The sequence below is a fragment of the Dreissena polymorpha genome, unplaced genomic scaffold (assembly GCF_020536995.1).
Source record: "Dreissena polymorpha isolate Duluth1 unplaced genomic scaffold, UMN_Dpol_1.0 chrUn003, whole genome shotgun sequence".
NCBI classification, from domain to species: domain Eukaryota; kingdom Metazoa; phylum Mollusca; class Bivalvia; order Myida; family Dreissenidae; genus Dreissena; species Dreissena polymorpha.
This window is the reverse complement of record NW_026273317.1, coordinates 678,562-705,341: the sequence shown is the minus strand read 5'-3', so window position 1 is coordinate 705,341 and position 26,780 is coordinate 678,562. Positions and strand designations below refer to the sequence as shown.

Below are 26,780 nucleotides of genomic sequence, written 5' to 3'. Positions count from 1 at the left end.
ACCCGCGCCCTGTCTCTCTCCATTCTCAAGGTAGGTACAGCAAGCTGCTGGTCCACCTGTTTACCACCTCGCCCTGTCTCTCTCCATTCTAAAGGTAGGTACAGCAAGCTGCTGGTCCACCTGTTTACCACCAGGGCCCTGTCTCTCTCCATTCTCAAGGTAGGTACATCAAGCTGCTGGTCCACCTGTTTACCACCCGCACCCTGTCTCTCTCCATTCTTAAGGTAGGTACAGCAAGCTGCTGGTCCACATGTTTACCACCCGTGCCCTGTCTCTCTCCATTCTCAAGGTAGGTACAGCAAGCTGCTGGTCCACCTGTTTACCACCAGGGCCCTGTCTCTCTCCATTCTCAAGGAAGGTACAGCAAGCTGCTGGTCCACCTGTTTACCACCACGGCTCTGTCTCTCTCCATTCTCAAGGTAGGTACAGCAAGCTGCTGGTCCACCTGTTTACCACCCGTGCCCTGTCTCTCTCCATTCTCAAGGAAGGTACAGCAAGCTGCTGGTCCACCTGTTTACCACCACGGCTCTGTCTCTCTCCATTCTCAAGGTAGGTACAGGACACTTGTCATAATAAAGAGCTTTTTAGCTTAGTGTAAGTATCTTAAAGGATATTATCAAACCTCTGATTATTCTTGTTTTATTTTAATATTTCAATAAGAAGTATAACCCGTCTGTTTTTATGCCCCCCTTCAAAGAAGAAGGGGTAAATTGCTTTGCACATGTCGGTCTGTCGGTCGGTCTGTCGGTCGGTCAGTCCACCAGGTGGTTTCCGGATAATAGCTCAAGAACGCTTGGGCCTAGGATCATGAAACTTCATAGGTACATTGATCATGACTCCCAGATGACCCCTATTGATTTTGAGGTCACTAGGTCAAAGGTCAAGGTCACGGTGACCCGAAATAGGAAAATGGTTTCCGGATGATTACTCAAGAACGCTTAGGCCTAGGATCATGAAACTTGATAGGTAGATTGATCATGACTCGCAGATGACCTCTATTGATTTTCAGGTCACTAGGTCAAAGGTCAAGGTCACAGTGACCCGAAATAGTAAAATGGTTTCTGGATGATAACTCAAGAACACTTATGCCTAGGATCATGAAACTTGATAGGTTGATTGATCATGACTCGCAGATGACCCCTATTGATTTTCAGGTCACTAGGTCAAAGGTCAAGGTCACAGTGACCCAAAATAGTAAAATGGTTTCCGGATGATAACTCAAAAACGCTTAAGCCTAGGATCATGAAACTTCGTAGGTAGATTGATAATGGCTGGCAGATGACCCCTATTGATTTTGAGGTCACTAGGTCAAAGGTCAAGGTCATAGTGACCCGAAATAGTAAAATGGTTTCCGGATGATAACTCAAGAACGCTTATGCCTAGGATCATGAAACTTCATAGGTAAATTGATCATGACTCGCAGATGACCCCTATGGATTTTGAGGTCACTAGGTCAAAAGTCAAGTTCACGGTGACCCGTAATAGTAAAATGGTTTCCGGATGACAACTCAAGAACGCTTTTTCCTAGGATCATGACACTTGATAGGTAGATTGATCATGACTCGCAGATGACCCCTATTGATTTTCAGGTCACTAGGTCAAAGGTCAAGTTCGTGGTGACCCGAAATACACTGGGCACAGGCTAATCAGGGACGACACTTTCCCCTTAAACTAGATTTTCGGTAAAAAGGAACTTCCTTTAAACAAAAAATACCATTAAAACGGAAAGTGTAGTCCCTGATTAGCCTGTGCAGACAACACTTGACGCACATGCATTTTGCCCAATTTTCACAGAACAAGACACTATTAATCTCACAAATTAAAAAGAAACAACACATGTTGAGTGAGAATATTGACTTGAGTTTGTTTATAAAACTAGGCCTTGGACAAGTTTCTAAATAATAGTGTCTTTTTTCATTTTTAATATAGAACCACCATGTTTGTCTGTCTGTGCATCCAGAGATTAATAATTAAGTACATCTTCACTTTCCGACAGAAACATTTGCATTTGCTTGTGCTTCAATATTATTTATCTGATCACAGGCAAATTAAATATGATAATCCACTAAACGGATAGATGAACAAAGTGCACTTTTCTATTCCCAGGTGGTCTCTTTTGGAACCCTCGATAAATCCATGGTGCGTCTTCTGAAGCAGATTATGACGGAGATTCTTCTGGATCATCCAGAAGCCATAGTTAAGGATTGCTTTACCCGTATTGCTCAGTTGGATAAGCTGAAACCCCTACACGAGGGACTTAGACTCTTCCTCAGACATTTTCTCACTCGCTGGAAAAAGGCCGAACCGAAAAATCCGCTTTTATTGGAGAGAATTGAACTTGTGGATACAGTTTTATCACGGGGAAAAGGGCATGTTCTTTTATAGGATAGCATTTTTTTTTATAACTTTTTTCTGATACAAGAATGAAATGATTTGATGAATTTGTGTTCATTTTTTTTGCAATTAAATATCTTTTTGATGACAAAGATTATTTGTCAATATCTGTTGGTATGAAATACATGTTGTTGTTTTTTAGTCCCCTACCGGTTTCACCGGAGGAGACTTATGGTTTGCGCTCCGTCTGTCAGTCCGTCCATCAGTCCGTCCATCCGTCCGTCCGTCACTCTTTTCTGGATTCTGCAATAACTTAAAGTTCTTAATATTTTTTCATGAAACTTGGAACATGGATAGATGGCAATATGGACATTATGCACGTCATTTCATTTTGTTCCTACATCAAAAATTCTGGTTGCTATGGCAACAAATAGACTAGAAATACTGCTGAAAATGGTGGTTTTCTGGATCCTGGGATAACTTTAAAAGTTCTTAATATTTTTTCATGAAACTTGGAACATGGATAGATGGCAAAATGGACATTATGCACATCATTTCATTTTGTTCCTACGTCAAAAATTCTGGTTGCTATGGCAACAAATAAAAAAATATTCTGAGAATGGTGGAATTTCTGACAATGGTGGAGCCGGTAGGGGACTTTTATTGCTTGGCAATAGTCTTGTTTAAATCTGAATAGTTTCATTCAAATGAGTTAACATTACACAGATATAGCAAAATGACCAAGACTGTATGTCCATAGTATTTTAATGTGTCTTATTCAAGCAACAGTGGATGATATTCAATAATCATTTATAGATGAAGAATGCATGTGAGCCACTCTCTGTTAAAGCAGCACTTAATGCATATGATTAAAGTGTCGTCCCTTATTTGCTCTTGTATACGCAGGCTAATCTGGGAGGACTTTTTGTGCATTCACTTAATTTTTGTGTAGAAGAGACTTCCTTTGAATGAAAAAGTCCATAAAAGCAGAAACTGTCGTCCCTGATTAACCAGCACAGGCAAGTACGGAACGATGCTTTACGCATATGCTTTAGGCCCTGTTTCATTAAATACTTAGTCATTAACACAAGTAATTATTAAATAAAATTATCTTATTGTTCAGAAGATTCTATAAAAAAACAAATTAGCTGTTATAAAATTCTAATAGCAATACATTGGCCCTTTTGTCATGCCTTCATGAGATGAGGGAGGTAACCCTTCAATCAGGTAGCAATATGTACCCTCATAGCACCCACGTTAAGGCATTCCTTCGGGTAATACAATATAAGTATCTGATGTGGAAACAAACGTTAGTTTGCATTCAAATAACAGTCTAACAGTGGATTCCTCATAATCGCATGTATTCAAATTAAAGCTTTTGCAATTAATGAATGATGCATTTGATCTTTCTTTAAGACCACATACTTCATGTTATCCTATTTTTTTAAAGCGATGATGCAAATGCTTATGATCTCCATGTCCAGCGATTACTACACGTTTTATCACAACACAGAAATCAAGGAAACCAATTTCAACTATGTACGGACGGTCAACTTTATCTGATTGGGATTGGTACAGGAAATCTCCCTGTTTGTCCCACTTGGCCAGGTGTATCCGCACCGGTTCGTCTGCTACCAAAACGTTGCCCTTTCCGCTCTGTGTTGGGAAACCGCAGAAATTAACGTTCCTCTTAATCTGCCTTCCTTCTCGGGAGGCGACAGTCCTTTACAGTTTTTTTTAGCTCCACTGGCCAGAGCCCAGCGGGGCTTATGTCATGGTCCTTTGTCTGTCGTGCGTGCGTGCATCTGTGCGTTAACTTTTTCTTTAAACATCTTCTTCTCCTAAACTACTGGTCCAATCCTGATGAAATTTCTCAGGAATGTTCCTAGGGTGAACCTCTTTCAAATTTGTTCAAATTATGCCCCTGGGGTCAAATTTGACCCTGCCCCGGGGGGTCAAAAAATGCAAAATTTGCTTATATAAGGCCTATTTTGTGAAAACTTAAAAAAAAAAATCGTCCATAACCAATTGTCAAAAATCTTAGTGCACATGTACTCAATATCTTTTTTGCCATGCAACAGCTTAAAGACCTCAATCATGTCCCGACGAAAACGACGATATGCTTATGTTGGAATCTTCAAAACTTTTAATCTTTCTGGGTACCGTAAATGTTTCACACAATGGACTAGCTTGGTTGCTCTCTTTTGTACCCGCTCTGTACTTTCAATATCTTTTATAAATCTAGGGTGCCATATCAAGTTTCCATATTCAAGATGCGGTCTTATCAAGCCCTTATAGAGTTTTCTAAATTTTTTGTATTTATGTAATGAAAAGTTCTTTTCACAAGCTCAATCATGCTGTTTGCTTTGTTAATACATTTATTAATATTCTCACTAAATTTCAAGTCAGTAGAAAAAAGTATTCCAAGGTCACAATCTTGGGTATTATTAGGTATTTCTGTTTTATCAGGTCATTCTCCTAACAAGTAAGTCATATTCGGGTTATGTATACCATAATAGAGTACTACATTTCGCAGTATTGCACTTAAATAACCATGTATCACTCCACTGGGAAAGTCTATCAGTATCTCTCTGAATTTGATCATTGTCCAAGGGCACTTCAGTTGAGTTGAACAACTTGGTGTCATCAGCAAACAGTCGGATAGTGCTTTCAATGTAGTGACATCTTATAGTCCTCTACCAAGTTTCTTCAAATGTTGCCCCTGGGGTCAAATTTGACCCTGCCCTGGGGGTCAGAAAATTGAAAATTTGCTTAAATAAGGCCTATTTTGTGAAAACTTTAAAAATCTTAACGTCCATAAACATTGGGTCTAGGGCTACAAAATTTGGTATGTAATGACATCTTATAGACCTCCACCAAGTTTCTTCAAATTATGCCCCTGGGGTCAAATTTGAACTTGCCCCGGGGGGGGGGGGGGGTAAAAAAAATGAAAATTTGCTTATATAAGGCCTATTTTGTGAAAACTTTAAAACCCTTCTCATCCATAACCATTGGGCCTAGGGCTACCAAATGTGGTATGTAGTGACATCTTATAGTCCTCTACCAAGTTTCTTCAAATAATGCCCCTGGGGTCAAATTTGACCCTGCCCCGGGGGGATCAATAAATTGAAAATTTGCTTATATAAGGCCTATTTTGTGCAAACTTTAAAAATCATCTTGTCCATAATTGTATGGCATAGGGCTTCCAAATTTGGTATGTAATGACTTCTAATAGTCCCCTACTAAGTTTGTTCAAATTAAGGCCCTCGGATCAAATTTGACCGTTCCCTATGGGTCACAAAATTGAACATATGCTTATATTGGGCCCATTTTGTGCAAACTTTAAAAATCTTTTTGTCCATAACCATTGGGCCTATTTCTACCAAATTCGGTATTTAGTGACATCTAATATTTCTCTACTAAGTTTGTTCAAATTATGCCCCTGGGGACAAATTTGACCCTGCCCTGGGGGTCACAAAAATGAACATATGCTGAAATGAGGCCTATTTTGTGCAAACTTTAAAAATCTTCTTGTTCATAATTATAGAGCCTAGGGCTGCTAAATTTGGTGTGTAGTGATATCTTATAGTCCTCTATCAAATTTGTTAAATTATTCCCCTGGGCTCAAATTTGACCCTGCCCTGAGGGTCACAAAACTGAACATATGACGTTTACGAGGGGAGATTACTGCGACCGTGTGGCTGTGACCAACAACAACAACAACATCTTGTAAACATGAGATAAAACCCTGTCATTTAGTGCCATTTTAGATCAGATGGTGACTTCTTACAAAGGAATTAAAGTAAGAAAAAGTTTTATGAATGTTTTTCTTATAAACTGAAAAAAGTCGGGTTTTATTTAAATATGTCGAAAGTGAACATATATCCGGATAAAAATATTTCGGATGACATGTTAATTTCATGTCTTTTTTGTAGTATTTAAACCAGTTTAATAATATCTTATTGATTTTAAAAACACAACTTCCATGAACATAATTATTTCAAGAAAAGTCAATATATGATACTGCATGGTAAACTCAACTTTGTATCCAATAGAAGGTGTTTGAATTAATGAAGTGCAATGTTCTAAACTATCGTATATGCTGCTTTTTAATAACTAATCATTCATTGTTCCATTTGTGAATCGTGACTCATGAAATGTGGATATGATTGTCAATTGCTCAACGATCCATATATATTTCTGACCATTTTTTAATTTTCTTAAAATAAGTTATGAATTGATCTTAGAAGTCAAATGTATTACTTAATTAAATACATTTATAAATATAAAGAAATAATCTTTAGATTATCATAATATTCTCAGGCCTGTTGGTCTTAGGGATGTGTGGGTTGTTAATTATATTTTGAGATGATTCTTTACAAAGAAGGATGCTACTATTGTATTTGTTATAAATGTGTGAAAGGCTCTAAGAAGGAACCAGAGATTATTAACCCTTTACCAAACACTAACAGGATTTTACGGGTTTGTAGCTGACAACTTTATAAATAATTGTGATTTAAGGAGAAATTGCTCGAGATGAGCAATTTCTCCTTTAAACACTATTATTTCTATCCTACCTGATCATTTCCTTTTTGATCTTCAGCATCTAAAAATATGTGAAATAGAAAGAACGACAATATCTTTTGGAGAGATAAATGTACCTACGTTATACGCAAAGGACCTGTGCAACAATTCCCGGGCTTTTTAGTCTGTTTAGTTAACACGGTAGTAACTTTTTCCATATATAAAAAAGCTCACCCTTCCAACTTTTAAGCGCCCAGTGGGACGAGGGATAGAAAGAGAAAGTCACATGCTTGAGTACATTTCAACCCATGCGCATTGCACGTTTTTTTTTCGCATAAAAAACAGTGGAGCGATACAGGGCCATCATGGCCCTCATGTTTAATTTAGTACTGAAACAAATGTCCGGTAAAAGAGATTTCGAACACCGAAATGGTTATTGGTCGCAAAGATGTGGACTTGTCGAACTTTCGTAGTATTGGTTACTGGTTTCCTAATCAGACGATGACCCTTTGGCGTCACCGAATTCACCAATTAAGACACATGCGCAATCGCCTGGCTTAAGAATGGAGACCCAAACACTAATATAAATCAAGTTACATCTGAGCAACCGCACCACTAATGAGAACATAAGCAAGTGACTCAACAAAAACATTGGCGAGTGATCTCCCATAATAGTTTACATTGGTAACGTATTGTTGGACGACAAATCAAGGGGTGAACAGAAGACTGTTGTAACTCATATTGAATAACGGAGGAGATACGACAGTTTTCCGTTCAGCCCTCGTCGCGTAACATCAGGGTCCCACGTTTTGTGCCAGCTGTAAATATATATGGAAATAATTCAGCCAGTTTGAGACCAGAGCCTTGGCTTCTTCCCCCTCTTTTGGCCAACCAGGACGTCCTACAACTCTTCTGAGGTGAGAAGCAATGTATATAATTGACGAATAAACAAGGGGTTGACCTATGAGTTATGTATAAAGATGTAATAAAGTTTCTTTCACAAGTATAACACAAATCATTCTAAGATATTACCATTTGTTATGACCAATCGGGATATGTCACTGAAAAGTTGTTTGTTTGTAAGATATTCATGTAATAGCGTTTATGATCAAACGCGCTTTGTGTGAATGAAATATAATTGAGTCTCGCTCAATAAAAACGGGGCATTAATGCATTTGCGTTAAGTGTCGTCCCATTTAGCCTGTGCAATCAGGGACATTTTTACGCCTTAAATGATTTCGCAAAAAAGAGGCTTACTTTAAAGGGACATTTTCACGTTTTGATAAATTGACAAAATAATAAACATGTTTCAGATTTGCAAATTTTTGTTTTAGTTATGATATGTATGAGGAAACAGTAATACTGAACATTTGTGGTTGCTCTAAAATATCCATTACATGCATCTTTTGATGATTTAAAAACCTGAAAATTATAAAGCGTTGCAACGCGAAACAATTGAATAATTTGAAAAGTTCTGTTATTATCGTAATATTTTGTAACAAGGATTGTTTATATTAGGAATTAAAAAATAAAAGCTTAAAGTGAGGTCCCTGATTAGCCTGTGCAGACTTTCCAGGTTTAATCTGCGATGACACTGCGCACGTGCATTAAGCCCCTTTTTTCCCAGAGCGAGGCTCTACCGGTATTCTTTACTCGATAGACTTTGTACGAACGTAGTGTAGTCTTCTTGATTTACCCCAGATGCATCACATGCTATCGACTGTACAAAACTATCTATACGGTTCACAATTACTTAAATCGTGTTTTTGGACCTAGTTCAATGTGATGTTATGTTTGGACCTAGTTCAATGTGATGTTATGTTTTTAAGTCGGAAAGATGTCATTTGGTAACCGTAATGATATATGTGCATTGTTGTGATATTTGCCGACTGGTATTTCGCGTGTACGAATAATATGAGAAATCCTTAGCAATGACCTCTTCACATGTTCATTAAAATGTATCTTAATCTCAAAGAAAGGCATTCCGGAAATCTATAACGACCCAACTGAATGCTATTCGTCAATCCATCGCGGTCACCGCGGTCACCGCCCTCTGTGTGCCATATAACCTATATTAGCGCAATCTCGTTTATTTCACGTTTCAAGACTGATTAATAAATGGCGTCACGGACGTGTTATTTGGACCCAACTGAGAATTCAATCTCTAGATAATTACACGATGTTGGACTACTATCCCCTCTTTTCAGATGGTTTTCCATTTTACAATCTATGACGAAGTCAATGATCTTGGTAGGGGTGGGTGGGGAGGGGTTGCGTAAGGTTGTATCACACCTGGCCAAATGAGTACACGTCATTTGTTCCTGTTCATATTCACAAATCATGTATATGCCTCCATTTACAGATTGGTTTGCAGTCCATATGTTCCCCAGCACGGCTCTGTTTCTCTGCAGTTCTCATGGTGGGTGCTAAATCAGACTAATTTTATATGCCTTCTTAAGTTTCGCCTTTTGTAACAGTGGCCTTGTATGACTACAAAGTAAATGTATTAATGAATAATTACCATTCAGGTAAATGGTCTAATTAATGCAATATGTTCTAAAAATATATCTGCATTCTATCCTTAACTTCAATCGTACACACACAATTGTACATGTATAGGACCGTTTACCTGTGGGAAAATACGTAAACTTTACTATCATTATCAGCGTGCTTAGCGGTCAGAAACTTTAAAGACATACTGTAGACTATGATGGAATTTCTTTTTAAACTATCGACGAATGGGAGTCGTAGCTGTCAGTTACTGTGTCGTATAGGTATCTATCACCTTTCATAAATGTATTGAAAACATTATCAGTAACTTAAAGTGTCGAAAGAGTAGGTGCTATAGAATTTTAACATTATTGTTCTCACTGTTTGTGTCCCATGTGGTCTTCTAAGAAAACTCAATAAATATATCATGCGACGTCTGAAACAGATCAAACAGGAGATTCTTATGGATCATCTCGGAGTCCTGTTGAAGGATTGCCTTCCCCGCATCGCTCTTTTGGTTCAGCTGAAATCAAAAGAGCGATGCGGGGAATGTCTGGTTCCCTGCCTCTTTAACTGCGTAGTGAAAAGGGATGGAGCCCAGACTATACGGGGAAGGCAATGCTTGAACAGGACTCCCAGATGATCCATAAGATCACTTTATCACGCAAAAGATAGAAGGGCTATTCATTGAAATATTTTAAACACATGTATAAATATATTGTTTTCAAAAATCAAAAAAGTTTACAATATGTACTGGTTCCTGGTCTTTGACCGAAATAAATACATATAACATTATCTTGTAATGGTACCTGGACTTTGACCGATATAAATACAAATAAAATGTATCTTGTGTATGGTATTATACACCTACCTCATGCTAACCATCTAAGGTTCGAAACAGACTAACTACTTCTTCAGAATGAAAAATAGCTGTCGATATTTTATTTTAAATATTGTTCTACTCAATGACATGGATGTGTCGAAAAGTGATGTCCGTTACATTTATTATAACTGCTAGATTACCAAAAATGTATCTTAAGGTAGCGCACCTCTAATGATTTCCCGCGATTTATTTTACGATCATTGCCGATCTTAAATGATCGGTTATTTCCGAGAGATGCATTTTATTTTTTTCAAACTTTGAAATGTGTTTACCTAATTCATTTAGAATACATTATTTTCACTATAAATATTGACTTTGATCCAATTATCATCTGAAAAATACGATTTCGCGATTACTTCAAAGATAGATGAGCCTTTTTACCTGTTTACTTATGGATATCTAATTTAAGATTGGACTGTTGTGAAATTGTCGTGGCCGAGTGGTTAAGGCGATGCACTAGAAATCTTTTGGGATCTTCCAGCGCAGGTTCGAATAATGCCGACATCGCATACTTTTTGCGACGCGTTTTATTTCTTTTCTAACGTAATTTGATTTAATATAGCATATACGCTATGTTTATTGTTAAATATGTTGAAACTTTTAAGAACATCCTTCAATTTTTAAAATTAAAACAACGTTATGGCTAAAATGGGTAAATTACTGCTGAAAATACGAATGATGCATGCTGCATTTTTATTTTTATTTCAAAAAGTAAACGGTAAATCTGTCTATTTCTTGGTATTTTTGCTGTATATAGTGTTTCTAAAAAAATAAGTTTAAAATATAACTTAAATGATACTATTTCGAATTTTATGACACTTTGTTTTTAACCGACCCAATTTTTACTTGGCTGAAATCAATTACTTTTCATGGCGCTATTCCATAGATAAAAAATTGTAAAAAATAAATGTCTGTAAAAGAATACTTATTTCATCTTGTTTAAACTTTAAACACCTTTACTGCATCTGTACACACCAACTGCATGCCCATATTTGGAAATCTGAATGAATTATGGAACTTTTATATACCCCAGAGGTTAAAATAAACTGGACAAAAGCCGAGCGTGAGTGTGGTTTTGAAAAAATCGGTATATTTTTTTTAAAAGCATGGAAAACCTACCTACTAATTTGCATGTAGTTCAGTGAAATGATGCTGATTAGGAAATTTTTTTATTAAATTATATTTGGATATGTGCCCATTAGGGGTGCGCTACCTTAAGCGTATCGTGAAGCTACTAAAGTTTATCCGAAAAAAAGTTGATCGTAACATTTTTTATTTAATTCATATTTAATAAGTTGCGCTCGAAGTCTTGCGCAATACATGAAAAAAAAAACACGTTTGTTGTTGTTGTTTTTGTGTTTATAATCTGCTTACGTAATTCATTACACGTTAAGATTCCTGTAACTCAGTCTGCAAGGGTGGGGGCTCTCGTAGTATTTTACTTACGCGAATAATACGATACGGGTTGACTCTACCTCCGGTAGAAGATCGCAGGACTACAAACCTAGGATCTTGTGTTAAGGTTTGTTATCACAGGAGCAGATTCCCCACACGGTCGACATGCGCACATTTCCGTGTCATTCTACTCAATCGAGTTTCAGGGAGTTATTGCCCTTTCAATAATACCTCGTTTCCACACAACAAACACATATTGACAAAGCGCACAATGGGGTAGCATATATCAGTTTCACTCTTGTTCTCCTCTACAGTATGAGGACAAAGAGCATATCATCAATACGTGGATTGTAGTTAAGTGTGTTTCCATTTCGGATCAAGTTCCTCCAGTATCAGAAGAGCATAGTTCTTGAAAACTGGCGTAAATGTGCGTAAATTGTCGTACCAGAGTAGCCTGTGCATACCACACATACTAATCAGGGACGACATCTTATGTTATGGTATTTTTCGTTGAAAGAGTCCCTTCATACCTTAAAGGGATCTTTTCACGGTTTGGTAAATTGACAAAATTGAAAAAAGTTGTTTCAGATTCGCACATTTTCGTTTTAGTTATGATATTTGTGAGGTAACAGTATTACTGAACATTTACCACAGTCCAATACAGCCAGTATATGTATCTTTTGACGATTTGAAAACCTAAAAATTATAAAGCGTTGCAACGCGAAACGATTGAATAATTTGGAGAGATCTGTTGTTGTCGTTTAAATTAACGAAACTACGAAGATTGCTTATATAAGGTATAAAATACTTTCACCGTGAATACCCGGCGGAAGAGCCGAGAGGGCTAGTGCGTTTTTACTTCAGACTAACTCCAGGACTCCGGGGGTCACTGGTTCGAGCCTTGATACCGGCTACTTTTTTCCTTTTTTTAATTTTATTTTTGATTTTTTTACTGGAGCTTTTAAGATCCAATGTTTACATTTATCAATATAAAGCATTTAATGAAAAACTTCAAAATATGCCAAAATCTGTGTAAAGGCCCCTTTAAATCCAGTAAAGGCGGAAAGTGCCGTCCCATATAAGCCTGTGCAGACTGCACTACGCACATACATTAATCCCAGTTTTCACAGAATAAGGCTAAATGGCTGAACACTACAGAGATCGCTATAATGCTCAATATTTAAAGTAATTATTTAGTTCAATAGATCGATCACTGCATACAGAAAAAACGTGTAGTCTGACAAAATACACCAATATCATTTCATAATACTCTCGTACAGACAAAACTAGTTTGAAACAGCACTATCTTATAAATAATTAATTTGTATTATGTGGTATTCCCAATAGCTGTTCTGAAGGTAAGGTATCATCAATATATCAACGTGTTTTCATCGGCGCTACATTCAGTCTGCTGGCTATCTCGTTCTGAAATAGAAAGATATTGAGATAAGTTGGTTAATATTTAAATAGCGCTACGTTTTTGTGCGTACATTGAGCGAGATAAAAAATAAAATAAGGGCAATATCTCTAAAAATTGGAAAACAAGTAATGCTTCTTGGTCATTTCACATCTTAATAAGATCGACCTACCTATGAAGTTAAATGTTGATATCTCTATTGGTTTTCAAGATATGCTCCAATCAAAACTTGAATAAAAAAATGCAATATGTCTAAAAATATGGAGACAAGAGTTATAGTTCTTGTGCACTACACATACCCATAATGAGGTATGTCTTCCTATTAATCTTTAAGTTGAAACCCCGGTTAGTTTTCAAGGCTGCTACGGAAAAATGTAAGAACAAAAAACACAGGACAGTTACTCAAACAGGGGAGCAAGTGTAATAGTTATGGTTCTTGTGAATTGCACATTCCCCAAAGAAGATTTTAATGGACTTTCAAGTAGATACATCTGTTAGATTTTGATAAAAGCTTCAGAAAAATGTAAGTACACAAAGAAATTAATAACAATACCTTAGGGACCATAATTCCAAAGTACCTGATGTGATTCGGGTGGCAATTGAACCTGCCCTCCACTTTATGCAAATAAACATTTTTAGCAAGTTACCAAAGTATTGTATGTTAAACCAGAGCGATCATTGACGCATTATTTTTTCTTTCCAGTTATCCTATATGCGTGTTGAGTCGTTGGTAATTTTCATAAAGTGGTTACATCACAGATATTTTATAAATATATGACTATAAATCATTATAACATCATTATTAACATTTGGTCTTTATATTTGTTTTTTTTATTTCAAATGTTTATCGTCTGTAATAATAATAACTAATCAAATGTCTTGATAGTGTCAAACTGCCATCTTGAAAATGTTTTCTTGTTGAGCCGTGCATTCTGATTGGGTATTCCAATTTCAAGATTTGCATACCTTAAAACTTACCTTGCAGAGTAGGTTAATTTGTTGTGAAAAATGTCAACCGACGATGTCGTATGGAAAATACTCATAAATAAACGATTTTGTGTTACTTAAGAACACTATATGAACAATTTATAACCGAGGAAATATTTTATAAGAGCTATGATGACTTACAATATCAACCTATTTTGTCGCCTTTTTGATCAGCAAAACGATGGTGACCTGGTCAAAACTTTTTCCGTAACGACTGCAAACTGTGGAAAATTTCTATCACGTAATTATGCGATCTCTATAACCATGACTCTAAAAGAACCAACGACTCAACAAGAAACTACCATATATAATGCGTTATATCACAAAAGTGACCTTAACACAAACATAATCTCTATACACTTACAGCATTTTGTATCTGGTTAGGGTGGTACAGAATGCCGCCTTGTTTGTCGCACTTGGCCATGTGGATCCGTTCCGGGTCGCCTGCTATTAACACGGGATCCTCTCCGCTCTGTAGTGAAGGAAATACACTTTTCACCATTCAATGTACATATCAATCCCACCCATACCCCTTCCCTCCCCCGTGAATCAATTAGAAGGAGGAGAACCCCCAACCCTCCCGCATCCCCCGATTGCAGGAGGGGGGCACCTACCCACTTCACCACTTATTTGCTCAATAGCAATCCTTGATGGGAAATTTCGCACCCCCCCTTCAAAACCCTGGGTTTGGGCCTGCGACCTTATTACAAAAAATCACTAAAACTAAATTTCCTAAACACAAACATCCTGGCCATTTTGTCGACTGGCCAAATAACTGCGGAATGTCAATCAATTGCTGTAACCATTTCGTGTGTTCGATACAACCCATATTAGCACAATCTGTCTCCTGTCACGCTCCATGTCTGATTTATTACTCACGCCGCAGAAGCGTTATTTGGACCCCACTGAGAATTTAATCTTCAGATAAACCCAAAATTTTCGCTAATGGCAATCTTCCACTTATGAAACATTGACTTTTTTCGTCGGCTTGTACAATGCAAGACCACATAAGACACAATTTGATAATGCTTACATGTTTGCTTGCACATGTTTCATACCGGTTTTTCCACTTAGGAAAAATTGACTTTTTTTCTTCGGCTTGTCCAATGTCAAACCACATAAGACAAAGTTTGATAATGCTTACATGTTTGCTTGTACATGTTTCATACCGGTAACCAATTTATTAGCGTTTTTTTTTTCATATTATCGCGCGAACTATCTTTCATTAACGCTTAACCATAATCGTTTAAGCATGCTTTGCTTGAGTGTATATTTATCCCCATGCTTTTCGGAAAAGCTTGGGGATTATGTGGTTATCTCCGCCGTCTGTCCGCCCGTCCGTTCTGGCCACTATCTCCTCCTACACAATAAGCACTAGAACCTTGAAACTAACACACATGGTAGCTATGAGCAAATGTGCGACAGTGCACTATTTGGAATTTGGATCTGAACCCTGGGTCAAAAGTTATGGGGTTTGGGGTGGGGCCGGGTCAAAGATTTTCACTAATTTTACTAACAACATGCGGCGTGGGGATACGCGTCGGCCTCTGTCGCGCCATTTCTAGTTGTGTATGCGTTTATTGTCTCAATAGCCTGTTTTCACGAAGCCGCTGAGGCAAGCACATTTCGTTTTATCATATTTGCTAAAACGTTAGGTCGTTGTTCACTTCAAAACTTCATTCTATAGTCGTCTGGTTATGGAAAAATTCAACATATTGAGAGTGGTATTCTTCATTTATATATAACTTTCTAACGCAACTTTCTGCTTACCTCTATTCGATATTATGTGCATAGAATATTTATTTACTACAGTTAAACATTTCAAGCCGTTATCTTAATGGCAGTTTTCAATCACTGGTCAGCAACGGGAAGTCGGTCACTGAAAGATCCAATACACATATCCGGGAAACATCTGAACACTTGTGGGAAGCGACACGTTTACTGCGGAAACCTGTCACCTAAACCCGACGCAATGCCGATACGGATGTAATAATTCGTTAATGGCGTCAAAGTGTATGTCAGACACATTTCCGGAGTCACGTTGTACACGGCGTTGCACTGATTTAGTGCTTTAATGATTGCCGCGAAACTGCTATCGTTTATCTGGAGTCAGGTGATCGTTGCTGGTATTTATGTATGTTACTTTGATACACAGATGGAATTGGACCAAATTCATTTCCCGAAATACGGACATGTGTCCGTTTGTGTATAGCTTAACGCGCAAATATTAAACTTACGTCACTAATATGTTGTAAGTAATTCATGTTATTTATATTTGTGAAAATAAATTTATGATACCCATTATTTCAATTATTATGTATATTAGGCAGAAATACATTTCAATAATTTGCATCAATTAATGAAATTCTCCATATTATTCCGTTTTTGTATCAATCCAACCCGGTGATTTCAAAAACTGTCTTGAGTTCAATCCAAGTGGTTGAATCGACCCCGGGACCTGTCGACAGACAATATACATGTATCCACTACGCCGACGTGACCACTTACATTCTTATCATGTAGTAATTGCATATTCATAGCTATGTTGCCAACGAGGCATGTTTGCACGATGCTAGTACAAACTCCGCAGCATAGAAGCAACGCTGAGGCGGTTGCATCGGCACACAAAACAAATAATACTTGAGCCGCGCTTAACCGGGCTTTATGCATGTCCGTCAAGTATTTCCCAGATTCGCCTGTACAGTCCGTACGGGGTAATCAGGTACAACTCTTACCGCTTTTATGGAATTCATAGTTTATAGGAAGTATTTTCATAATTCTAATCTAGTCTAGGCGGAGAGTATCGTCCATGACTAGCCTGTGCTGACTGCAAATGTGTCTTGTTATGAGAAAACTGGGCATAATGCATGTGCGCAAAGTGTCGTCCCAGATTAGCCTGTGCAGTCCGCACAGGCTAATCAGGAACGACACTTTCCACTTACACTAGATTTTTGGTAAAAAGGGACTTCCTTTAAACGAAAAATACAATTAAAGCGGAAAGTGTCCTTTTTGATTAGCCTGTGCGGACTACACAGGCTTATCTGGGACGACACTTTACGCAAATACATTAAGCCCAGTTTTCTCAGAACGCGGCTCATATGGGACGACACTTCACACACGTGCCACGCATTTAGCCCGGGTTTTCCCAGAAACCGGCTCAAATGAGTTCACACATTACCTAACAATAATGATATCGGAAAATTGTATTGCGGGGTAAATTTGAGGAACTATGCTGATGTACTTTTAATATTTGATGAGTTTATGTTAATACGAGATTGAAATCTTCAAATACAAGTTTATATAGGCGATATGGTATAACTTTTTATGAGGATGCAAGAGAAGGCTGTCTTCTGACCCTTTACTTCTTAAAGTCGCATCTTATAAACACCACTGCTCCATTATTTCAAGTCCACAAGTAGTTTACACAAATATGCCCCCAAAAATTCGTTTCTTATGAACAATTTTCCAATCAAAATAAATAAAAGCATTAAAATCCGTCGAATAAAAAATGATTTTATAATTACTATTATTAATTATACATGTACTTATAGTATAGTTCTGTACACGCAATAACGCATGAGAGCTCTGACGTCAATTGAGTAAGTAATTTGCGTTTGTATCAATGGTACAGTTACGTACATATCCCAGTCATACCTAATGAGACATTACAATCATTATAAGTATGAAATATCATTTTGAAGGGCTCCTCTAAACACACGAAACAAAAAAGAAATACCTACCATGGGCAGACTCCGACAGTGTTGTATCAATTCACCGAGTCTATCTTCAAACCCGTCCTCGAACGCCGCTGGGTTGATTGCGACAAAACACTGGCCCTGTGTGACAGATGTTTAAGTATTAAAGGGAAATTACATTTCGATATACACTTTTATTGTAGCAGAAACAGACAGCTGTGACGCCATCAACATACACTGCTCAGTACTGGCTGTCCAGTTGACACAGTGGATGATAGATGCGCTTCTTAACAAGGCGACTTATATCTCCGTTTCCGGAAGCATGTGACTTTCCTTGATGGTCACAATACCAGACAGGTAGGGTTTTCTCCGGTACTCCGGCCTCCCTATCATTCAAAATTCATCTCACATTCGCGAGTCTATTAAGTAAATTCGGTTGGAGTGCTGGGACACAATCCGGGTCCACACATAATGCAGCCTCAGGCGTGGAAGGAGATGCACACGCCAAACAGCACTTTAAATCTTCGGATAATCATTCAGTTATGTTTCTAACAATTTAACAATTCAGTTATGTTTCTAGCAATTCAGCTGGGCTTCTTACCAGATTCGCCTCCGTGAGCGGCTTCTCCTCCTTCCACTTCCGGACGTGGTGCCCGTACAGAGAGCCGCTCATGATGCCGCAGAATATCTCCACCATCATGCCAAGCCCGTACCCCTTGTAGCCAGCTACAAATGATAGGTTTTGAGAGTAATAATTTCACTTATAAACTTATCGTGTTATTGCATACCGAAAACATAAACTGGGACAGTCACGTGTGTTTATGAAAGGGCCAGCCCGCCTCCATGTTGTTCCTATTATTAATTTTGTTTGTTAAAAATGTTAAAGATGATGCCATCAAAAAATTTGGCTTAGCAAAAAAAGAGAGAAAAACACAACAACAAATTTATTATAGGGTATTATGGATCCTGCGGGAACATTATAAAAATATTTTTATTTCATTTTAGTGACCCTATAGTACACATTTTAAAATATTAACCCATACAATTGACTGCAGGTTAGCATTAAGTAAAAATGTAGTTATCCACAAGCCCCGTACACGTTTCTTCCGTTCCGCCCAAGGGGCACAGCCCTGTCGCCTTCTTGGGGTCAGTCGTCGCCCTTCCCTCGGCGTCCAGAGCCCATCCTTCAGGTATAGGCTTCTCGACCCGGTCTGCTAATTCGACCTGAAAAGAAAATTAACCACGTCATCAAACCGATCGATTACATCGATGCTAGACACTGTCAAAATATCTGCATTGTATTTGTAATAAAACTTTTCTGTATGAACTTAGTTAGGAATTATTAAAAATGAGTGAGTTCAATTTATTTGACTGCAACCAAAATAGCTGACTAGTAACACTTCGACAGGATTACAACTATGATAACTCGCCCTTGGGTCGGACGGGTTAACGGTATGATAAGAACGAAATTTGTGATAAAAACTGGGACTAAGCTTGTGCATGCTTTAAGTATGATATCATATGAGTATATCTTTCAATTAATTATTTGATTCCCAGATTAGGTTAATTGAAAAATAGTTGATTAACAATACCCACTGAATTCGCCAATGAGTCTAACACATTCGCCCGTAACATGTACACATATTTGTATTTAGAATTTACTTCGTTATCAATTCCCTATATTTATATAAATGCAAATTTCCCAGTAACAGCCCTGTGTTGAATTATAAGTTAATAACTTTGTAAACATGTCGACGAAAATAAAAAGAGGACACATGTTAACTGTGAAATTTGCATTTTTTTCAAACGGACATACATTATTGCGAATATATGTTCCCCTTGTTGGAGGGCATAAAATGTCGTTCAGGTTTGGGAAATAATTTTGCATGACAAACCACAAACAGAACTCATTGACCATCATTAAAATGCCCAATCATCGACGAACACAAATCCGTAAGCAACAAAAAGACCATTTCAGCAACGTGTTTGAAAACACTGATGTTCGGTATATCCTGACGACCGGCTATTTTTAGTACACGTATATTTCGATGTTACACGTTAAAAAAAGAACAAATATTGTAAAATATTTAAAAAATGCTTAATAAATATGGCCCCTCTATTTCTTTTCTTAACGCAACTTAGTTGATAAATAGATATAGCAAACCATGAACAACACCGTTTTATTCTTTTGGAAAGTAACTGTGGCCATATCAAATACGAAGCAAATAGCATCTTTACTTACGTTTTTATCTGACGCATGTGCACTTGTCATAGCAATATCGAGCACAAAGTGGATATACCAAACGTAGTTTCAGGAGTGTTTCATGACAGAAACACAGATACTAGCCATAATATTTTTACGAATGTTCTGTATGACGGCCATCTTGACTTACTTTTCCAAATGCAACTGATGTAGTGGCCATATCCAGTACAAAGCTGTCGCCATCTTTAGCCGGAGCCGCCACACAAATAGGGTTCGTTCCAAGAACTGCCTGTCAGTGAGAGCACAAGTGGTTAGCGTGTTGCTATGATAATAATTAGTGAAAACATCATTTTGAATGAAAAATAGTAAAATTATAACGAAAAATCAACTTCTCTGAAAAATAAATTGTCACTGTCAAATCTATATATATACAAGGTATTCAACTCAAAATGAACCGAAAATAGGGTGCAATGCTTTGAACAGCCATTACTTCATCAAGTGTGCAGCGATTTCCATGAACTCGGTCTTATTTAAACGTAGAAATGAATTTCCTTTCTGAACATGTACATATCTTGCAATATTTTTACAATTGCTGAATCAAATTTTAAGAAATCACACGATACACAACTCGCGTGACCTACTAGTCGACGGTCTGACCCGATCCAACTAATTCTTTTAAAGAGAAAAGAGTTATTATCATAGTCACACGCTAACTACCTTTCGAACTCATCCAAGATATCATTAGAACAAATGTTTTGACAATGTTTCACAAATGTTTTGACAATGTTTCATGAAAATAGGACAATACATGTGACTTATAGAGTGTTAACAGTGTTTTACTATAGCCGATATAAGGAAAAATGACCCGCCCACTGGCAAGCAGGTTTTTCAACCAACTGGAACTAATTTCGAACTCGTCCAAGATATCATTGGGACAGATCTGCGGACCAAGTTTCACGAAGATCGGACACTTAATGTGGCCTCTTGAGTGTTAACAAGGCAAATGTTGACGACGCACCATAGCACGTTGTGCTCATAAGAGCTAAAAAGTGAAATAGGTCATAATAACCAGTGTCGAAAAAGACTATCATTCTAACACCAAAGGAAAATTCACAAATAAGAATTGGGATTATGCTTATTAATCCAATACCTCTTTGCCTCGTGTCGGGTACATCAGAGGTGACGTGTTGGTAAACGCCATTCCCTGAAAAATATAACAGACACAGAGAAAATGTATGTGCACGTAAATGTGACGTGGTGATAGATGGGCATACATTAAATCAATCTCAACAGTACATTTTAGGCTGTTTGTGAACACGCCTTACAATCAATCAACATCACCGGAAGTGTTATGTATAACTGTGATGTCGAAAAGTAATGTCGAAGAGCCATGTATGTCTGAAGAGCAATGTATGTCTTCAGCATCACTATATTTGGGGTGCAATATTTACTATACTCCTCAACTGCCTGTGATGTTCATTCAGTGGGCTGTGCTATCTATATAATGTGCGCGAACATTTTTATTATGTCCCCCACTATAGTAGTGGGGGACATATTGTTTTTGCCCTGTCTGTTGGTCTGTTGGTTGGTTGGTCTGTTGGTTTGCGCCAACTTTAACATTTGCAATAACTTTTGCAATATTGAAGATAGCAACTTGATATTTGGCATGCATATGTATCTCATGGAGCTGCACATTTTGAGTGGTGAAAGGTCAAGGTCAAGGTCATCATTTAAGGTCAAAGGTCAAATATATGGGTCAAAATCGCTCATTTAATGTACACTTTTGCAATATTTCAATATTCAAGATAGCAACTTGATATTTGGCATGCATGTGTATTTCATGGAGCTGCACATTTTGAGTGGTGAAAGGTCAAGGCCAAAGTCATCCTTCAAGGTCAGAGGTCAAATATATGTGGCCAAAATCGCTCATTTGATGAGTACTTGTGCAATATTGAAGATAGCAACTTGATATTTGGCATGCATGTGTATCTCATGGTGCTGCACATTTTGAATTGTGAAAGGTCAAGGTCAACCTTCAATGTCAAATAGATTGGTCAAAATTGCTCATGTAATGTCACTTCTGCAATATTGAAGCTAGCAATTTTATATTTGACATGCATGTGTATCTTATGGAGCTGCACATTTTGAGTGGTGAAGGGTCAAGGTCATCCTTCAAGGTCAAACGTCATATACGGGGACATAGTGTTTCACAAACACATCTTGTTACAAAGTATGCTGTATTCAAGATGCATGTATATCATAGAGTGTACCACTGAAGTTGTATCGAGCCTACTGATCGCTGTTTGGACATAAGAAGGATGTTGCATTAGACGTTCATATATACCAGGAAATCATAGAAAATAAATACAACAGTTTATTGGGTCCAGTGAAATGTATAAAGGAAGAAATTAGCAAAAAATGCACGTGGACAAGTACACCACGCTGGTATTTCATAACCCCTATATTATTCCTCACCATGATGCCATGTTCAATACCCTCGTGTTATGCCTTACCAATATGCCATGTTCATCACCCTTGTGTAATGCCTTACCACCATGTCATGTTCCTCATCCCTGAGTTATGCCTTACCACCATGCCATGTTCCTCACCCCTGTGTTATGCCTTACCACCATGCCGTGTTTTTAAACCCTGAGTTATGCCTTATCACCATGCATTGTTCCTCACCCCTGAGTTATGCCTTACCACCATGCCATGTTCCTAACCCCGGAGTTATGCCTTACCACCATGCCGTGTTCCACTCCCTCGTGATATGCCTTACCACCATGCCATGTTTCACACCCCTGTGTTATGCCTTACCACCATGCCGTGTTCCACACCCTCATGTTATGCCTTACCACCATGCCATGTTTCACACCCCTGTGTTATGCCTTACCACCATGCCGTGTTCCAAAGCCCGCAGTCCATACCAGCCCGCGATTCCGAAATGATTGGAGTCTGAAATTAGTCAGGAGCCTTAGTAATAGCGTTATCATAACAACGGTTCTCTTCAACACTATAAGTCATGCCATTTTCATCACAATTTTGGTCAATGATGGTGATGTTGATGATGATCATCATCATCATCATTATCATCATCATCATCATCATCGTTGTCATCAACACCATCTTCACTCTCATATCATTGTCATTATCACTATTTTCGTGTCATGCCTTACGTCTAGCGGACACCCAGCCGATTCCTGCCGTCTTTGCCTTCTCTATAGCCAGATCTGTACAGAATCGTCCCACCACAGGACCTGGATACAGAAATACAACATAAATCATATCACTTATACAATGCATCATTAACATAAATAATATGTTGTTTTTTTGGAAAGGGCTATAAGCTGTGCTGTATCGTGAAAATGTGAACGACGAAAAATAAAGATCTTGATGTGCGTCATCAAACGGTATTGAACAAGTAAAAGTCGGAGTTAGTCCCTACACAATTATGTGCGTTCTATGACATTTAGTCAATTACAGTTCTTAACGAGCTTCATACACACGATTCTGACATGAAGACCGCTTTTCTATCGCAAATTACAAAGAAAATGAATAATTGTTCAAGTACATAGAAACAAAGAGAAAAGCTGTCGAGACTCTGAACGGGATAAAATAAAACATAATTCGCAGGATAATTGCAAGGAAATAAATAAGATGGGTCAAGTAAGACCGAAAAAGTTCACCATTATCATTCTTTATCGACTTATATACAACACTTTTTCGTCCAGATGATTTGATATTCAACTACCCGATTGTTGTTTGTATTTGTATTAGTCGATAGAGAGTGCTTAATAAAAAAAGTTATAACATTAAGTAACTTCCAGGATATCATTCAGTGGATAAATATCCTAAATGTACATACTGATTTCGTTGTCATGAGTTTTATATCTTGAAGATAATATCTTCAGCATATATACTGAATATAACCTAAACAATGTCGCCATCAAACAAATCTATCATTGTCGATTGTGCAATGTATCACGATTATGTCGATAGGATACAGATAACGTTTTAATATTAATTAATTTATCAAGGAAATTAAAGCATTGGTTAGCTTATTGTATAAATTTTGAAAGCCTTAACAAGAGTACCCCATGTTTGAATCTTACAACATATGTAAAAAAAATCATTGTCAGTGCCATATTGACAAAGATAAAGTATATGTATAAAGTTTTATTTTTAAGTTAAGATTGTAATGTCAATATTGTAAGCGCATTGTAATTTATACCTAGCACGTTGTTTCCATCCACGAGAGCTGTAGCAACCGTCTCCTTGACAACGGTGGGCGAGCCACGTGTTGCTGTAAGTCCGGAAGTCACGTCTTGTATATACATATCTGTAAGATACGCTTAGTGCATCATGGAATATCGAATGTCGTCCTTTCAGACGAGTACACGACAATACATGCGATGCACAACATCACGCGAATGACGACATTTCACCAAAAGGTGCGCCAATGTATACAGAAATATGATATAGGAACATATAAAAACACCGTTTCATACTTATTTATCATACGCAGTTGATAACTATTTCTAAAATACTAAAACTGTAAGTTATTTAAATAAAACGGCACACATTTACCATCACAACACACTATAGGTGCTGATAAAAAGAATATATATATGAATATCCACAAAACCTCACATAAACAGTTTATAACATGTCGCGGCATATTCCCTATATATCTTTAGCATGGGTAATTTTTATCGATGCATCGACCCAAATCGAAGAGGTGTTCTAAAGGCAGTTTCCTACCTTTTATAATGGGCTGCTCACTTTTTAAAGATGTAAAGCGACAAGCATCGTAGAACATGAACACGTCGGTTAAAGAAAACCCGAAATGCTACCGCTTTAAAGCGTTAAAACGTCGTTACCAAGGCGATTAAGGCCATGGCTGTAATGTCCTCTGTAGTCTGCAGAAACCAGGAGGTCCGCCAACACGCCGGCGTCGTCGTCGGTCTCTATGCCGGCGGCCCGCATGCAACGAACGACGAATGCGTGGAATTCCGGAAGCGTCACTAAGGCGCCTTCCATTCTGATTATAAGGGGATGCAGTGTTTTGAACTTTAGAGCTGAGCATATTTTTTATGTATGACACTGAGCCTGGCTCCTTGCGACTATACGGTTGACATGACGCTGAGCCTGGCGCCTTGCGATTATACGGTTGACTCAAATACTTTTTAAAGTGACTTGTTCACATTTTGGTACCATGCCATTTTTTACAATTATTGGCAAATATTCAAAAAGTATGTAAATTATGTTTAAACGAGCGAAATAACACTACTGACTATGAAAATTGGTATACATATTAGTTCATTAATAGATTATCGTCATTCGGAATCTGTAAAACAAAGTTATTATAACGCTTTTCCTCGATAATTTGGAACAAAACGACTACTTTGGTTTTTGTTTAACATCAAAACCTGCGTGGCGTAGAGATAGCGCGATTGAATATACTTCCAGAGGTCACCAGTTCGAATCCGGAAAACCGCAATACTTTTTTATCAACTTTTTTTTCTCTCTGTTATAATAAGCTAAGACTATTCAAAACAAAATATATTTGCTAGCAAACATATTTAACATTTGTAAAAAATACGAAAATCTGTTAATACGTCTCTTTAAGTAAAAATGTATTTAAGCCCACTTACATGAGTGTGACTAAATAGAACGCACATAATTTAGCGGTCCAGATAAAATAATAATAACAAAAAGGAACATTGAACAAAAGTGTTATGGTACCACAATCACATGGCGCTGTGACGATTTATTACGTATTTTTAATAAAACCCCGTTTAGGCCACACAACATGGTATGCTTGGTCAAAAAAGTGCGAACATACAAACGGTATTCAACTAATTGTACTGCATTCATATGTCTTTATAGTGTCATTTCTAGCCTTAAGTAATATTATGATTTATTATGTGACACGAAGATGATAAATTGTCAAAAAGATGGTCGTAGAAGAATCAGGTTACCTATGGTTTTCCTTAATAATTTGACAAGTTTGGTAGATATCCGTCAATGCGCGCTTATGACCTTTATCATGAACTGTTCGTTTCGATCACACACCGTGTAGAAGTATCGTTTTAAAGTATACTAGGGTCATAACAGTTCGCAATAACACAGAATGGGCGGCACTCGTAATGAAATTCATTTTAAAACATGACTGAGCATAACATAGTGAACAGGTAAATGAACGTATACAGGTAGCTCATAATGGTCTCTGTAGAAGATGTTGAGTTGTCATGTTCAAAAATAAGCACACCGATTTACTTGAAATTTCAACATAAATGTTTATACTAATTTTGCGAATGGTTGCATCTACCTCCAGCATAGAACTAGTCTTGTGCTATCAGCAGCTTTTAATGCATGCTAGACAAAATAATGCAATAAATATAGAACAGGATTCATCCTACATCAAACTCATATAAATATATACACAAGAGTAAATACATGCATGAATTAATGGACTTAACGCCCATGATATATATACAAAAGTGAATAGACGTACATGTACAGCCACTGAGTCAGTCGAAGAAAGCAGACGACACGAATCGTATATCCTCTCCGAGAATTAACTTGCCAAATGCTGGCAGACGAGAATTCCTAATACTCGTTAACTACACAAACAGCGCATATTTACACGTTTTATTTTTATCTGATTTTACATACACTCTACCCTACTGGGCCTTTATCAAATGTCGATTTAAAGGTACAACACCAAGACACGATAAATAGCGTGTAGTTATGCTTAAAGGGGCCTTTTCACAGATTTTGGCATATTTTGAAGTTTGTCATTAAATGCTTTATATTGATAAATGTAAACATTGGATCTCAAAAGCTCCA

General features: G+C 37.5%; 3 protein-coding genes across 3 annotated transcripts in view; 1 reads left to right on the top strand and 2 right to left on the bottom strand.

Moving 5' to 3' along the window:
* The window catches only part of LOC127863240 (nucleolar MIF4G domain-containing protein 1-like), a 32,984-nt gene extending 30,498 nt beyond the window's left edge, over window positions 1-2,486 (top strand). Inside the window, exon 14 of the mRNA XM_052402627.1 lies at window positions 2,107-2,486. Within this exon, the coding sequence (XP_052258587.1) occupies window positions 2,107-2,385 (279 nt within the window). The 3' untranslated portion in view covers window positions 2,386-2,486. The remainder of the gene's footprint in view (window positions 1-2,106) is intronic.
* Window positions 1-26,780, bottom strand: part of LOC127863242 (sentrin-specific protease 1-like) — a 289,205-nt gene that overhangs the window by 83,439 nt on the left and 178,986 nt on the right. The gene's annotated exons all lie outside the window — the stretch shown is intronic.
* LOC127863244 (uncharacterized oxidoreductase YjmC-like) lies at window positions 12,794-26,626 on the bottom strand. The gene is made up of 12 exons (XM_052402635.1): window positions 26,446-26,626; window positions 24,809-24,969; window positions 24,160-24,267; window positions 23,105-23,185; window positions 22,822-22,883; window positions 21,079-21,132; window positions 20,119-20,217; window positions 18,823-18,949; window positions 18,327-18,451; window positions 17,771-17,866; window positions 14,395-14,502; window positions 12,794-13,051 (listed from the first exon to the last, which is right to left on the bottom strand). The coding sequence occupies exons 2-12, from the start codon at window positions 24,966-24,968 to the stop codon at window positions 13,004-13,006; spliced, it is 1,068 nt and encodes a 355-aa protein (XP_052258595.1). The 5' UTR covers window position 24,969; window positions 26,446-26,626; the 3' UTR covers window positions 12,794-13,003.

Excerpts from the sequence above, each read along its gene's own strand:
- LOC127863244 (XM_052402635.1), bottom strand. The coding sequence starts at position 24,968 with ATGGAAGGCGCCTTAGTGACGCTTCCGGAATTCCACGCATTCGTCGTT. Across the intron at positions 23,186-24,159 it reads GGATGGAAACAACGTGCTAG|GTCCTGTGGTGGGACGATTC; the intron begins GTATAAATTACA and ends TTCTGTATCCAG. Across the intron at positions 14,503-17,770 it reads ACTGTCGGAGTCTGCCCATG|AGCGGAGAGGATCCCGTGTT; the intron begins GTAGGTATTTCT and ends CCTTCACTACAG.